Source organism: Podarcis melisellensis (assembly GCF_964234715.1).
Source record: "Podarcis melisellensis genome assembly, chromosome: 7".
NCBI lineage: Eukaryota > Metazoa > Chordata > Lepidosauria > Squamata > Lacertidae > Podarcis > Podarcis melisellensis.
In genome coordinates, this window is record NC_138539.1 from 885,607 (window position 1) to 900,036 (window position 14,430).

Here is a 14,430-nt window from a genome sequence, read left to right on the forward strand (position 1 = left end):
GCCAGGACGAGGCTGCTCTCGCTTGGGCAGAGCAGGCACAGGAGGGGTACCAGGGTGGGCTTTGGCCCTGGCCCCCTCTGAATCAGTGCTGCCACCCTGGTCTGAGGGGCAGCAACTGCAGCAGAGGCGCTGGGGCGCACCCACCCCTGGCACTGCCACTGACGGTGCCTGGTGTGTGCCCCCCCCCGCAGGTGAGGCGTCACGGGGCTCAGCTCCTGGCTTCCATGATGAACGGCCTGGACGACAAGGACGACCCCCACAGCCTGGTGGCCCTGGAAGCCATGGGGGGCCTGGCCAAGATCCTGGGCTTTCTGGAGGAGAGGGACGTCCGCTCCATGCTGCTCCACATCGCCATCCGCATCCGGCCCTTCTTCGATAGCGTAAGCGCTTCCGGGAGGGGAAGCTGGCCTGGATGATGCCCTGGCCAAGGGGCTGCTGGGGCAGAAGGCAGCTCAGCCCTGGGGGAAGGGGGGGAGAAACAGCACACCAGAGCTCTTCCTAAGGCAGGTTTGGATCCTTCCCTGCTGGAGGGGGATGGTGGGGACCTTGGTTTGTGGCTGCTTGTGTTTAATATTCTTATTATTATTAATAATTAAAATTATTTATACCCCACCCTCCCCTGCCAGAGCCAGGCTCAGGGCAGCTAACAACAGTTAAATTACAGTAAAAACATAATGGGGGGGCAATTTAAAGTACAGGTTAAAATGCAATTTAAAATGCAGCCTCATCAAAACCCTAAGGGGAGGGAAACATAAGGGTCAGACTGAGTCCAAACCAAAGGCCAGGCGGAACAGCTCTGTCCCTCAGGGCCCTGGTCTCTTGGGACACCCCTCTGAGGAGGCTGGATGGCAGAGGACAGGCAGGGCCCTCCCTGGGCCGCTTTTGCCACAGCCCAAGAGCTGGCGCTGCTTCACTTGCAGGAGAAGCACGAGCTCCGCCGGTCGTCCATCCTCCTCTTTGGCCACCTGACCAAGTTCAGTGCCGGCAGCTGCGAAGAGGCTTTCTTTGAGCAGATCCTGAATGGGCTGGTCACTCTGCTGCTGCACCTGCAGGACCCAAAGCCAGAGGTCGTCAAGGTGCGTCTCTCTTCTGTGGCTGGCACGGGACGGGGGGGGGGCAGGATTTGCTCTTGGGGCAGCTGACAGGCTGCCCCCATGTCCTCCTTGCAGGCTTGCAAGTTTGCCCTGCGCCAGTGTGGCCCCAGCATGGGCTGCCCCGTCCTTTGCGACATGTTCCAAAACCACCTTCATGAGGACCGGAGCCTCCACTATGGCGAGTTCATGAATGACGTCTGCAAACACCTGGTGAGCATGAAGTGGGGGGCGGGGTAGCGGAGACCCTGCCTGATCAGAGCGCATGGCCCCCAAGCCCTCCCTCCGAGGTGGCACAGCAGGGAGTCCCCCTCTCGGCCTCAGAGATGTTTTTACTTTCCCCCTTTGTCCAGAGAGCCCCTCTGGACTGGTAGCCCCCTTTCTAAATTTTACCCAGTCTGTCTCTGGACCACTGCAATGCTTTTATTATCATCTATCCCCCCTGTGTCTCTCTGCTGTACCTTTAGCTGTTAACATTTTGAAAGCCACTCGGATATTTTTCTAGTGAGTGCCTAGCAAGTCTAATAAATGATATTTTTTTAAAAAGCAGTTAAAAGGCAAGAAAAACCACCTTGGTTTATGCCAGGCCAGATCCCCAGTGAAGCAGGTAGCCTCACGCAGCCCGAGTGTTGTGACAACCCAGATGGTAAAGAGCAGCCTTGGTGCCCTGGCTGAAAAGGCCCCGTCGCTTGTGCCCGTCTTCCAAATCGGACGCTGAGCAGAGCCTCGGACGTTTGCCCTGAGAGCTCGGCTGGGCTCACGGTGGTGGGAGCCGTTCCTGAGAGGTCCTGTTTAGGGCTTCAAAGGACTCCAAAGTGGGTTGGGGAACAAATGGGGCAGGCAATGGAAGCAGAACATCCCTTACTCTGGGTGATGTTGGGAGGGTGGTGGTGGAGAAGAGAGAAGTCTCTGCTGCTCCCTTCCTCCAGGTCTGGTGGGGCCAGGGGGTGGGGAGCAGGTGGACGTACTCTCCTCCTGAGGGGGGGGGGGTCTCCCCTCTAGCGCTGACTGCTCACCTCCACTGGGTCTCCCCTCTCTCTTGGCAGATGCAGTCTTACCCCGACACGCTGAGTCGCCTAGTGGCCACAAACCTCTTCTACTTCAAGAGCAACTGGCCGGACATCCGGGCAGCTGCCCCCATGTTCGTAGGTGAGGCGGGCAAGGGGCACCCTGGGCAGAGTGGTTCTTGGCCACCCCTTATTCCCCCAGCTGGGTGGGCATCAGGGGATTTGGCCCTTGCGTTGCCCTGAGTGTCACCCTCTTGCCCTTCCCTTCCCTTCCAGGCTTCCTTGTTCTCCACGTTGACAGAGAGCACAGCCAACAGCTGGACCTGGATGAGCTCATTGCCGGTGAGTCTCAGGGCTGGCGCAGGACGCTTTGCCGCCCGAGGTCTCCCCCTCCACCCAGGTGGTTCCTGGTGCCCAAGGCCAGCTCCTGTCCCTTTGGCAGCTGAGGCTGGTCCTTCCTGCTGTGGTGCCCTTCCAGGGTGCTCTAAATTTGGTGCCCCCTGGCAGGGGTGAGGGCAGCAGCTCCGGGGGGGGGGGGGGCTTTTGCTAGGCTTGCCTTGCCCTTGCAGCTGGGCGCTGAGGTTCAGTGGAGGCAGAGTCAGCCTTGACACCCATCTCGGAAGGAGGTGGGAAAATGCAGGTCACGGACCAAGCATCCGTGCTGCGCTAATGGGCCAAATGTTCTCCTTCTCTTCCTTGGGGACCATCGCCCCCTTTATTGGTCTTCCTATACCAGGAGGTTGTTAATGAGGGTTGTGTCTATGGGGAGGTGGGAACTGAAGAGAGCTGGAATCCTTCCTGCAAAGTGCAGGCAGCACACGGCCAGGGACCACCCGGGCATTGCAGGCGAGGCCTGCCTGCCCTTTGTGTGGGACCTGGGGAGATGGGGGGTCACCTGCACCTCTGGCTGCCCTCAGGCGTGCTGGGGCTGGAGGCCCAGCGATGTGAAGTGGGGCGATCAGACATGCCCAGCGCATGTCCCTCCCTGAGCAGGGACCTGCCATTCAAAGCGCAGCAGAGGAAGCCAGTTTGAGTAACGAACTTTCCTGGATTTCGGGGCTGTTTTTCCTTGTCAGCAGTGACCTCATCGCTTCGAGTAAGACTCGGAAAATCTCTGAGCTTTCCAGCAGAGCTTAAAAACCACTAAAAAAGGGAAAACTATCTTTCCGTTGGCTGTTGGAGTGGTCCTGAAGAGAGGCCCGTCTGTTTGCCGGAGTGGGGGATGCAATTGGGGAGTGGGGAGGCCAGGCTCCGGATGGGGTCACCGCAGCTTCCCGTATTGAGCGGGAGCCGCTCTGCCTGCCAACCCCCCCCCCGGGGGGAGCTCCTGCAGCTGGCCAGTGCTGAGCCACGGGAAGCGGCTCTGCACATAAATCAGGCCGCCTCGTTCGCTCTGCAGGGACATGAGAGTCTCGGATTTGCAGTGTAAACATGCTACTGGAAAAATATTATTGTATCTCTGCTGCTCGAGAGGAACTCTTGGCGTGCGCTCCCCTTCGCAGTTGGGTCTGTGCCAGCAGGCGGAGCAGCCCAGGGCCCTTCAGAGGCTCTGGCGGGGTGTGCCAGGCTGCGTGCCGTCTGGCCCTCCAGGTCGCAGAGTGGGGCTCTGGCTCCCAAGCAGGATAGGGCCCAGTTGGGGGTCTTGGGATGGAGGAGTCTGAGGGCACACGGGAGGCTAGAGGATAAGAAGGGCCACTTGGGCCCAAGCCTGCGTCTTGCGCAGTGAAGGGAGTTGTTCGACTTCTTCCTGACGGGCTCTGCTCTCCCCCCCCCCCCAGCTCTGACTGTGCTGCTGAAGGACCCCGTGACAGCCGTGCGGGTGAAGGTGGCCGAGACCCTGGGCCGCCTCGTCAGGATTGTTTGAGGGCCTCCAAGCATCCCGTGTGGGACCCTGGCAGGGCGTCTTCACCGGACGATCTTCCTCCCTGCTGCACCTCAAACCCGCCTTGGCCTGCAGGAGGCCTCTTCCAGGCACCTCACGTCTTCCACAGCACCCACTGAACACCGTCCGCCTGGGGCAGGGGGGAGGGCCCAGGACTCTTCCGGCGGTGCCACGACCCCCACTTGTACAGTCTGCAGTCACGTGTCCCAAGCGCACCCCCACCCCCGACAAACAGGCCAAAGCTGCTCTGCATGAGCTGGCTGGTCCAGGCACCAGAGCACAGAAAAACCCTTTCCAGTGCTGCCTCTTCCACCTCCATGGGCTTCTCCCTCTCTCCCCCCATCAGGTGTGGACTATCTTCTTAACACGGATCTGGGACTTTGGGGAGAAGCGGGGGCACTTCTCCCACTGTGCACAGAGGAACTGGCAAGTCCCTCCCCTCCTGCACTCTCTCTCTCCTGCCCCTTTCAAGAGCTTCCACAGGTTCATCCATTCTTCCTCAGAATTTGTACATAAAACCAGACAACCTATTTTTAATAAAGTATTGCTTCTCAGAAACGCCGTGCCAAGGCTTCCTTGGCTATTGGGGACCAGAACTTTGCATAGGATTTTGTAGACCTGCTCTGGAGGGTAGGACTCGAACCCATGGCTTCAAGTTACCAAAAAAGAGATTCCAGCAAAACATCAGAAAGAACTTTCTGAGGGCAAGAGGTGTTTGAGAAGTAGGTCAGACTCCCTTGGAAGGTTTTAAGCAGAGGCCAGGGATGCTTTAGCTGAGATTCCTGCATTGCAGGGGGCTGGACTAGCTGACCCTCAGGGCCATGCATAGCTGTAGTCCAATGTAAAGGTGTAAATAAGGATTCCTTGAGGCCACCGTCAGCTCTGCCCTCTATTTTTTAGGAATCCTTCCTTTCCTGGGACAAAGGAGCCCATCCACCATCATGTATCTAAACCATTTAATCATAAAACGAGTATTTCAGGCTTCAGTCTCTGCCCAGGGCACTTGCGCTGCCCTGGGAAAGCAAGTCAGGATGCGCAGTCGCACCCGGGGAGGGAGGTTACGTGAAGAGCCGGACGGTGGCATCTGCCCCTGCAGAGAAGACCCAGGGCTGGCTGGGGTGGAAGATGACGTCCAGGACCCCCAGGTCGTGGGTCAGCGCGTGGCCCTTCAGCACTTTCACCGGAACGATGAGCGGATTCTGAAGCAGGTCACTGCATTGGGGGGGGGGGGACAGTTTGATTCCCTCTCACACACTGGCTCTTATGCAGGAGGGTTTCCCCCAACAACCCCCCACCCTCACCCTCCTACTCACTTGTAAACCATGCCATGGCAAACGATGACGCTGCCGTCGTCTGAGCCAGAGGCAAAGAGCGGGTAGTGCGGGTGGAAAGCCACGGCCCTCAGCGCTGCCTTGTGGTGCCTGCCGGGAGAGAGAAGGTCAACCTCATCCAGCCACGGCGGTGCTCCTCTATTGCTTCGCAAGCGCCAGCAGGAGAACCTCCGTGCAAGGGAAGCGTTGGGGGATTTCTTTGCCTCTCAGCCCTCCTTCTGCCAGCAAGCGTGTGTGTGTGTGTGAGGGAGACGCACTAAATCTGTGCAAATGTGAGTCTACAGTGGGATAGAGGCAAGGAGTCTGGCCAAGGGAGGTCAGCCACGCACTCAAGCAACTATCCCAATGGGTAGCCATTGTAAGATCCCTTCCAGGGCCATTCCCAAGATAAGAGGGCACCACCACCTTGCAGGCAACTGTTGTGCTTCTCTGCACGGGGAGGGGAAGAGTCAGACAACCAAGAGTTCTGCTGGCCAATGGGGGTGTGAACTGAGATCCATCCAACTTTCACTGGGAGTTCACAGTGGGAGTGGATACAGGAGGGGGGGGGGCTGAACCTGCCTGCTCGTCTCTGCAGCCACACAGGCCGGGGGGGGGGGCAGGAAGAGAGTGTTGCCTTGCCAGTCAAGGGCAGCTGCACGTCTTTGGGCGGTGGAGCCTAGAGGCCCTCCACCAAGATCCGGCTTGGCCCTGCACCCACCCCTGGCTTCTCTGCTGACTGACCTCAGCACCCGGTAGGGCTTGGTGGACAGGTCCAGATCAAACCAGGCGAGTTTGCTGTCGTAGCTGCCGCAGATCAGGTTGTCACCTGAGGAGGGAAGGAAGCAGGGAGCCTTCAGCAGGGGCCTCTCCCTTTAAAGACGCCCGAGTGCTGCGGCTCCAGTCCGGCACCAATGGGCAAGGGCAGCACCCAGGGGAGGGGAGGCATAGCTCATCCTCTTGGGCAGCGGGCAGGCACCTCCCCCTTGGAGGGACCACCACGCCCCCCCCGTCCAGCTGCCCCCTGTGTGCCAAGTGGGTCTTCCCGGTGGACGCTGCCGCCGCCGCCCAGGCTCTGCTCACCTGCCGGATGGAGGGCCACGCTGGAGACCCACTGGCAGTTGGCGTGCAGCTTCTTGGTGAGCTCCTGCTTGAGGAGGTTGTAGACGCGGATGAAGCGCTGCGTGGCCACGAAGAAGAAGGGCCTCAGCGGGTGGAAGAGGACGCGCTGCACTTGGCCCTTGCTGCGCCGGAAGGGCGCCTGGCTCCAGCGCTTGCTGGCCTGGTGGATCAGCACCTGCAGGTGGCTGTTGTCCTGCACCACCGTGGCAAAGTAGTCGCCTTTCGCGTGCCAAGTCACCTGCTTCAGGGACTGCAGGAGGGAGGCAAGACAAGGCTCTCGGTGCTCAGGCAAAATTCATCACAAGCACCGTTTCTTAGATGAGACATAAGTAAGGTTCATAAGCAGAGAGGGGGCTCCCCTCCTTGCTTTGGGCTTCACAGAGCAGGGAGAGTCCAGCCCCAACCCCCACTCCTCCCACCCTGGGCTCCAAAGCCCCCCTTCCTCTCCTCGGGTACCTTCCCATGCCGGACAATGAGGCGGACGCCCCGGCTCCTCTCCTCTCCAGTTGCCTCCTCCCAGGTGACAGGCTGTGGCCGCTCCTCCTCGGGTGGCACGTAGGCATCCAGAAGCTGGTCAGTGGCCCCATACAGCAGCTTGTCCCCAAGGCTGGGGTTCACCAGGAGCACTGACTGCTCCCTGCAAGGCGGGGAATGGAAAACAAAGGTGAGGAGGAGGGCATTGTGCTTGCTGAGTCCCAGGGGCACAGAGAAGCAACGGTCCCAGCCAGTGCGGCCTGGAGCTGCCCCTGAGGTGGGTCCGCGGAAACCTGGCTTGTGGCGCAAGGACACCCTGGCTGGGCAGGATCAGAAGGGGCTCCTCAAGTCCCACGTTCTGGGGCCAGTTTCACTGGCTGTTCTGAAAGCTGCCAAAAGGGGGCATGCAAACATTTTAACAGAAGGAACCGGAGGCCGTTCCCCACAAGCAGGACACGATGGGAGTAGCCCTCTTCTGCTGTCCACCTGCCCAAGCCTTTTGGTGGCACAGGCTGCCTCTGCCCCTGGGCCTCCCATCCAGCCACCCTGCGCAAGACTGCCCTTCCTCCATGCACGAACCCTCACAGCCCTCTTTCGGAGCTACCTAAGCGGGCACTCAGCGCATCTTGCAGCAGCAACAGACCCCATGCTGTGTGAAGAAGGGGCTCCTCCTCTGTCTCCTGCGTCTCCTGGCAAACAGCTTCATGGGACGACCTCCCTCTCCCCCCGGCCCCGAGTTCGAGGGTCCTGGGGGTGTTTGCGCAATTGTCCTCTCTCAAGAGTTCACAAACTATGCTGTCACTTCCCCCACTAGTTAAGAGTAGCTCCATGCAGAAGGGCCCCAGTGTCTTCCCCATGGCAGGCACCCTTCCCAGCTGACCATCTCCTCCTTTTGAGGTGCTCAGCATCTCTAGCTGAGCTGCCACAAGGTTTGTGTAAAGGCCCTGCCAGGGCGACATGGGCAGTTGTTTGTGACTGCTTCCCTAAGGACACCAAGCACGAGCCGGCCTTTTGTGCTATTCACCCAGCCAGAAGAGCCCCGTATGCAGATCCTTCAGAGACCCTGCTGCCTTCCCTCCTTCGCCCTGAAGGATTCTCCGCCTTGGCTGCTCCCAGAAGGGCGAGGGTACTCACACGGCAATGCCCACCAGGCAGACGGTGGGGTTGGGGTTCCAAGCCAAGCTCTTCACTGCGCCTTCCACTGGGAGGGTCTTCACACACCGGGCCGTGCAGACCTCCCAGAACTTCACCGTCCCGTCATCGGAACCTGCGCAAGCCCAGGCACAACCAGGGTGAGGGTGGGCAGGGGTAAGTGGCCCCTGCTCCCCTCCCCACCGAGAAGCGGTCTGTGCTCCCGGTGCCCGTCCAGAGCCACTGCTTACCTGAGGCCAGCCACTGTCCACTGGGGGAGACGCTGAGGCAGCGCACCAGGCTGGTGTGGCCACGATAGACCTGGCGAGAGAAGGAGGTAGTGAAGCAGGCAAGGGTGGAAAGAAGGGCTAGAGACTCCTCACACGGTGCTCTCACTGCCCACTTCACTGACTAGGGCAGTACTGGACCCCTGGCTGTCTCTTCCCTTCTATACCCTGCTCCCACCCACAGCATAAAAGCCAGAGAGGGAAGCAGAGGGGGCCCTGCCTCCCCTTGGTCGGGTCCCTCCGAAGCCTTACCAAGGCCTGCACGGTGGGGAACGGCTGCAGATCCCGTGGCTTGGGCAGTTTGGGGATCAAATCCTCAGGATCCACGTTGACCTAGAAGAGAAGGAAGCTGTGAGCAAACGGCGTGCAAAGGGCTCCCGCCTTCCACGGGGCCCTCTGCTCCAGAAAGGCAGCTTGCCTTAAGGGGAGAGGCCAGACCCCTTTGCGCAGGCTCCCAGGAGGGCATATCTCTGCCACCTCCTCCTTCCAGAGGAGATGTCTGCCTCTGGAAGCCGGAACGACCTTTGCAGTCTCAGCTTTGTGACTGCCGAGCCCCCTGCCACTCTCCTGCACACCAGCATCTCAGGTGGCGACTCTGTTCCAGTCCTGCCCCTTAACTGCCTTGTGATAGTGTACATTTTATGGATGTGTTTAATGTTTTGACGCTACTGTGGATTTTAATTTGGTGTGGATTTTGTACTTGCAAGCTGCTTAGAAGCCATCTGGGAAGGTGAGTGGCGTATTCCTTCATTTGTTCATCATCCTGTCCCACCCAGGGAGGCAGGCAGGCCTTGGTGCCAGCCGACCTGCCTTCCTGGCCGCCCCCACCCTGGGAGAGACCCGCGGCTTCTACATACCCGCATTTTCCTCTGGCGTGGGCAGAGGTAGAGGTCCAGGCAGCGCTCAAAGCGCTCGTGGATGAAGCGGGGGTAGGCAGGCACCCGGCGCAGACAGTCATGCCGGCGGGGCACAAAGTTCAGCTTGCGCTCCGAAGGCTCCTGCTGCTCCCAGGCCAGCTTCTGCAGGAAGACGGAGAGAAAGAGACGGAGGTCACCTGGAGTAGAAAAGCAGCTGGAGATGGGACCCCAGGAGACCCTCTGCGTGTTCTGCTTCCCCACCTGATGCTCTTTCCCTGATCCAAACACACACATCCCGGCCGCCCCAGCCTGCTCCACCTCCTGCCGGCTCACCTCTTCCTCAGTAGGGAGGTATTCTGGTGGAGGGTTGTACGATTCCTCATGGCCGGGCAGAGGGAGCTTGGGGGCGGGAACATGCATCTTGTGCCGCCCCAGGATGGAATTGGGATCTTCCTGAGCCCAAAGGTCATAGAAAGCCGGCGTGTCCTCCTTGGGCTTCCGGGGCTTGATCCAGCCCATCTTGATGGCGTGGACCAACTTGGAGACCTGCAAATGGGGACCTGCTCAGTAAGGAAGCAGCTCCTGGCAAAGGCCTTTGGAGCCAGGAGAGAGAGCTGCCTGTTCCTCCCTGTGGGTGGAAGGAGAACCTGGGAAGAGGCTGCCTTCATGGTGCTCAAGGCTCCCCTTGGCCAGAGACTGGCTGATGAGTCTCTTTTCCTCAAGTGGGGCCACAGAATCGACTCCTTCCTAGGAACCTGCTTTTTAACACTAACTATTTCCTTGTTTTCCTGTGTTCCAGCCAACAAACTTTCTTCTTGCTCAGGTACATTTAAGCTTTCCTAACTGCCTAAATCAGGGGTCAGCAAGCTACAGCCGCGGGCCGCATCCAGCCCAATTGCCCTCAGGATCCGGCCCACGGATGGTCCATGGATCATGTGGATTCCTTTGTTAATTTTTTTTGTTAATTTTTTTTCTGTGCCATTTTTTTTGGGGGGGGGCACCATTCTCCTCCTCTCCTTCTCACACACCATGGAGCCTCCTCCTGGCTTCTCCCCCCCCCCCTGTGTAGAGGAGGAAGGGGGCTGGGCTGAGCTGGCTGAGCGCCATTTTGGGCAGCGCCTCTCCGGAGCCAGCCAGCCCTTTCGGGCTGCTCGTCCCTCTGCTGCCGCCAGCTTCTGCCGCTCGCGAGGGCAGGAACCGGAGCCACAGTTGGCAGAGTGCAGCGCCTCTCTGGAGCCAGCCCAGCCTTGCACCAGCAGCACCATAGGTAGGCAGGGGCTGGGGGAGACAGAGAGAAGCCCTCTCTGCCACGCATGCAGTCTGACCCGCCACAAGGTCTGGGGGGCGGTGAACCAGCCCCCTCCAAAAAGAGTTTGCTGACCCCCGGCCTAGATGTTGCTTTCTCTGCATGTTAGCGAGCGTTTTCAGGGGCAGACAGTGCCGGCAAGTCCTCCTGGGCCCCTTGCTGGACCCAGAATTGCCCCAGGTGAATGTTTAGGACCAGGTGCTTCCACCTGCCTGGGAGCAGATGGCTGATGCAGAGCTCGGGTTCATAGAATCATAGAGTTGGAATAGACCACAAGGGCCATGGAGTCCAACCCCCTGCCAAGCAGGAAACGCCATCAGAGTACTCCTGACATATGGTTGTCAAGCCTCTGCTTAAAGACCTCCAAAGAAGGAGACTCCACCACACTCCTTGGCAGCAAATTCCACTGTCGAGCAGCTCTTACTGTCAGAAAGTTCTTCCTAATGTTTAGGTGGAATCTTCTTTCTTGTAGTTTGGATCCATTGCTCTGTGTCCGCTTCTCTGGAGCAGCAGAAAACAACCTTTCTCCCTCCTCTATGTGACATCCTTTTATATATTTGAATCTGGCTATCATATCACCCCTTAACCTCCTCTTCTCCAGGCTAAACATGCCCAGCTCCCTTAGCCGTTCCTCATAAGGCATCGTTTCCAGGCCTTTGACCATTTTGGTTGCCCTCCTCTGGACACGTTCCAGTTTGTCAGTGTCCTTCTTGAACTGTGGTGCCCAGAACTGGACACAGTACTCCAGGTGAGGTCTGACCAGAGCAGAATACAGTGGCACTATTCCTTCCCTTCATCTAGATCAGTGTTTCCCAACCTTGTGCCTCCAGATGTTTTTGGCCTACAACTCCCATCATCCCTAGCTAGCAAGACCAGTGGTCAGGGATGATGGGAATTATAGTTCAAAAACAGCTGGAGGCACAAGGTTGGGAAACACTGATCTAGATGCTATACTCCTATTGATGCAGCCCAGAATTGCATTGGCTTTTTTAGCTGCCGCGTCACACTGTTGGCTCATGTCAAGTTTGTGGTCAACCAAGACTCCTAGATCCTTTTCACATGTACTGCTCTCAAGCCAGGTGTCATCCATCTTGTATTTGTGCCTCTCATATTTTTTTTTGCCCAAGTGCAATACTTTACATTTCTCCCTCTTAAAATTCATCTTGTTTGTTTTGGCCCAGGTTTTGCACTGAGTGGATGTCTCTTCTGACCAGGCTTGACCAGCAACATCTTGGTGTGCAGCAGCAGCTGCTGTGGCCAGTTCAGTGCCCTGGCTTCCGTGCCCAGAGCCAAATGCTCGCTGTGGCTCAAGGCATTTCCAGCATGGGGCTCCTCAGGGGCAGGGCTGCCCCCAGGGTGTACTGAGGGGGGGTGGGTCCTTCTCTCCACCAGGGTGGGGCCCTCTAGTTGGGGAGGAGCATATGGGGATTAATGAGAGCACCTCATCCGATCTGGGTAGGATTTCAGCCCCGCTTGGAGATCCAGGTCTCATATTGCCTGAATCTTCTGTCCCTGCCTCGCCCCACCTGTGCTTGATGGGAGACGCCTGGCCCAGACCCCTCCCGCCCTCCCCTCCTGCTCACCTTCTCCTTCTCAATGAGGGAGGGGATGAAGCTCCGCTTGTCGGCTGGGCGGTTCGTCACAGGATGGATCATCACCTGGCTGCTGAAGAAGTCGATGGCGGGCTGCAAGAGAGGCGGGGCTTAGGAGGGCGGAGCTGAAGAGTGGCGGGGGAAGAGGAGGAGCCTCATTGCCATTGGGCGGCAGGCCTTCCCTTACCTCGTATGGGTTGAAATTTACATCCCCAAACTGGCCCCTCTGGAGACGGTGCACCAGATCCACCTGCTCATCAGATAGCTTGATGTCCACTCCTGTCATCTTGTCCTGGACGGTCCGCCTGGGGTGGGGTGAAAGGGGAGGGTGAAAGGGGGGGACAGACAGGCTGCCCACCCTGCCGACCAGTCCTTGTTGGGCACAGGTGGCAGAACTATGAGGGCCTGAGTTGTTGGCAGGACCCGAGTCTCAGGCTAGCCCTGTGCTGGGCACACTTTCTTGGTCTCAGCCCTGTCTGTAACGACACTGGCTGACTTTCTGGGGCAGCTGCAAAGACTGGTGAGATAATGCTGCACACGAAGCACTTGGGATGCGCAGAGGACATTACTGAACTGCTTGGTGTCCCCCCCCTCCCCCTGCCATCCTTTGCCAGCTCAGAGCCCCTCACCAGTAGTCAGGGCTCTCCATCTTCTCCAAAAACTTGTCCAGCTCATCCTTGGTGCGGATGGGCCTGTAGATCTTCTTCCCATCCAAGTCATAGCCAATGTGGGGGAAGTCCTGGTACCACTCCATGGGGATGTTGCCCACTGTGTTGCGGATGTCCTGGAGGAGGAAGAGGGCGAGGGATAAGACAAAAGCCAGCTCTGGAGGCCTGAAGGCACCTGCTCAGATTCAGGGGAAGGTCTGGAGGGCATCAATCACGCACACACATCCCACAATGGCATGTCCAAAACTGCTCCCCTCCCTCACCCATGAATGGGCTCTTGCAGGATGTCCAAGGGAAACCAAGACTGCTCAGCGCCAGCCCTGGCTTGGCCTCAAATCCTGACTCTGCACCACCAAACCAGGCAGGATGGATGCAGAGGCACAGAGAGAGAACCACAATGCCTGCTGACAGCCTCTCCCTCCCCACCCACCCAATGAAGGCAGCCTCACCCACCCTGCTGGCTTGCAGCTGGCGCCATCTGGTAGGGACGGCTTTGTAAGGGAGCCAGGTGTGTCAGAGTGATGAGGAGCAGCAGCCACCACAGGTGAAGGTGGGGCAGGGTAATTGGTTGGCCTGGCCTGTATCACAGACTCGGAGGGATACTTCTGAAGACCTTCCCGGGGAACCATGAAAATGCCTCCAGATGCCACCAGCTTCCCTCCTCCCTCCTGACAGCATGCAGGGAGGAGGCCCTGCTTTGTACGCAGAAGGTCCCAGATGTGATCCCTGGATAGCTCCTCTCTCTCTCCAGTGAACAGGACCAAGGAGCAGGGCTGGCAAAGACCTCTTTGCAGCTGAAGAGGCTGCCTGTTTGAAAAGACAGCTAAGAGGGCTGCCCTGGCGCAAGGCAGCCTCCAAGCCAGCCGGGGCAAGTGGAACAAGGCCAGCAGGCAGGGCAGCCTAGGGTGTGTCAGGGCTCCTGCCAGGGGGCAAAGCGCTCCTCCTCCTCCGCCTCTCTTTCCAGCATGGCCACCCCTCGGTTCCTCTGCCGGGGTGTGTGTGGGGAGGTGGGAGGCCCATCAAGGCCGGCATCTGGCAAATCCCGAAAAGGGCTGGGTGGGTTACACTCAGCTGCTGCTGCCTCTAATGGCTCCATGATTGGAACCACGGCCGGGGCGCCACCACCGAGCGCGGCAAGCGGCTCATTAAAGGCAGGGCTGGGGATTTATGGGCGCCCTTCAGAAACTTGTTAAAGTACAGAGGGGGTGGGGGTGGTCAGCAGCCGTGCGCAGAGGAGGAGCCTCACACTTTCCAGCACTCGCAGGGCTGGCAGCCCCCAGCTCTGGCCTCGGCCAGCTCCGCATCTGCTGTGATTCCATCTTCACTGGGTTGGCCCCCGGCTGGGAAAGCAGAACTCAGTCTACACCCCCCCCCCACATGCTGATTAGATTGCCACCTTTAGGTGGCAAAACCACCATCACCACTGGGAGCCTGTGCACGTGTAGCATCCGGACTTGCCAAAGGACACCGCTGGAAACACATCTGGAGAAGCACGTCAAGGCAGACCATGTGTCCCAGAATGCAATGTGCCCAAGGTTTGGTTTAAGGCACAGGCACTTGCAGAGATCTAAAGCTCTCTCCCCCGACCCAGAGGTTGGAGGTGTCACAGCCCTTCATTCGTGGGCTCCTCGGCTCCATCCAGAACATTTCACCAAAGTGGCACCCAAAAGGCCACTGCAGACCTAACTGGATTTACCACTTTT

General features: G+C 58.6%; 2 protein-coding genes across 7 annotated transcripts in view; one reads left to right on the forward strand and one right to left on the reverse strand.

The window, feature by feature from the left end:
• MROH1 (maestro heat like repeat family member 1) overlaps positions 1-4,553 on the forward strand; it is a 52,655-nt gene extending 48,102 nt beyond the window's left edge. For 5 of the 6 annotated variants that reach the window (XM_081918640.1, XM_081918638.1, XM_081918639.1 and 2 more), the window contains 6 exons: positions 192-380; positions 921-1,076; positions 1,170-1,304; positions 2,138-2,240; positions 2,375-2,440; positions 3,877-4,553. In XM_081918640.1, coding sequence (XP_081774766.1) covers positions 192-380; positions 921-1,076; positions 1,170-1,304; positions 2,138-2,240; positions 2,375-2,440; positions 3,877-3,962 — 735 coding nt within the window. In that variant the 3' untranslated portion in view covers positions 3,963-4,553. The remainder of the gene's footprint in view (positions 1-191; positions 381-920; positions 1,077-1,169; positions 1,305-2,137; positions 2,241-2,374; positions 2,441-3,876) is intronic. The other variant, XM_081918641.1, reaches the window with a different exon arrangement.
• A 369-nt stretch (positions 4,554-4,922) lies between these two features.
• Positions 4,923-14,430, reverse strand: part of BOP1 (BOP1 ribosomal biogenesis factor) — a 63,129-nt gene continuing 53,621 nt past the window's right edge. The window contains exons 3-15 of the mRNA XM_081918799.1: positions 12,689-12,843; positions 12,247-12,364; positions 12,051-12,152; positions 9,495-9,707; positions 9,162-9,323; positions 8,557-8,637; positions 8,269-8,338; positions 8,021-8,153; positions 6,869-7,049; positions 6,374-6,662; positions 6,035-6,119; positions 5,294-5,401; positions 4,923-5,192 (exon numbers count right to left, since the gene is read on the reverse strand). Coding sequence (XP_081774925.1) covers positions 5,039-5,192; positions 5,294-5,401; positions 6,035-6,119; positions 6,374-6,662; positions 6,869-7,049; positions 8,021-8,153; positions 8,269-8,338; positions 8,557-8,637; positions 9,162-9,323; positions 9,495-9,707; positions 12,051-12,152; positions 12,247-12,364; positions 12,689-12,843 — 1,851 coding nt within the window. The 3' untranslated portion in view covers positions 4,923-5,038. The remainder of the gene's footprint in view (positions 5,193-5,293; positions 5,402-6,034; positions 6,120-6,373; positions 6,663-6,868; positions 7,050-8,020; positions 8,154-8,268; positions 8,339-8,556; positions 8,638-9,161; positions 9,324-9,494; positions 9,708-12,050; positions 12,153-12,246; positions 12,365-12,688; positions 12,844-14,430) is intronic.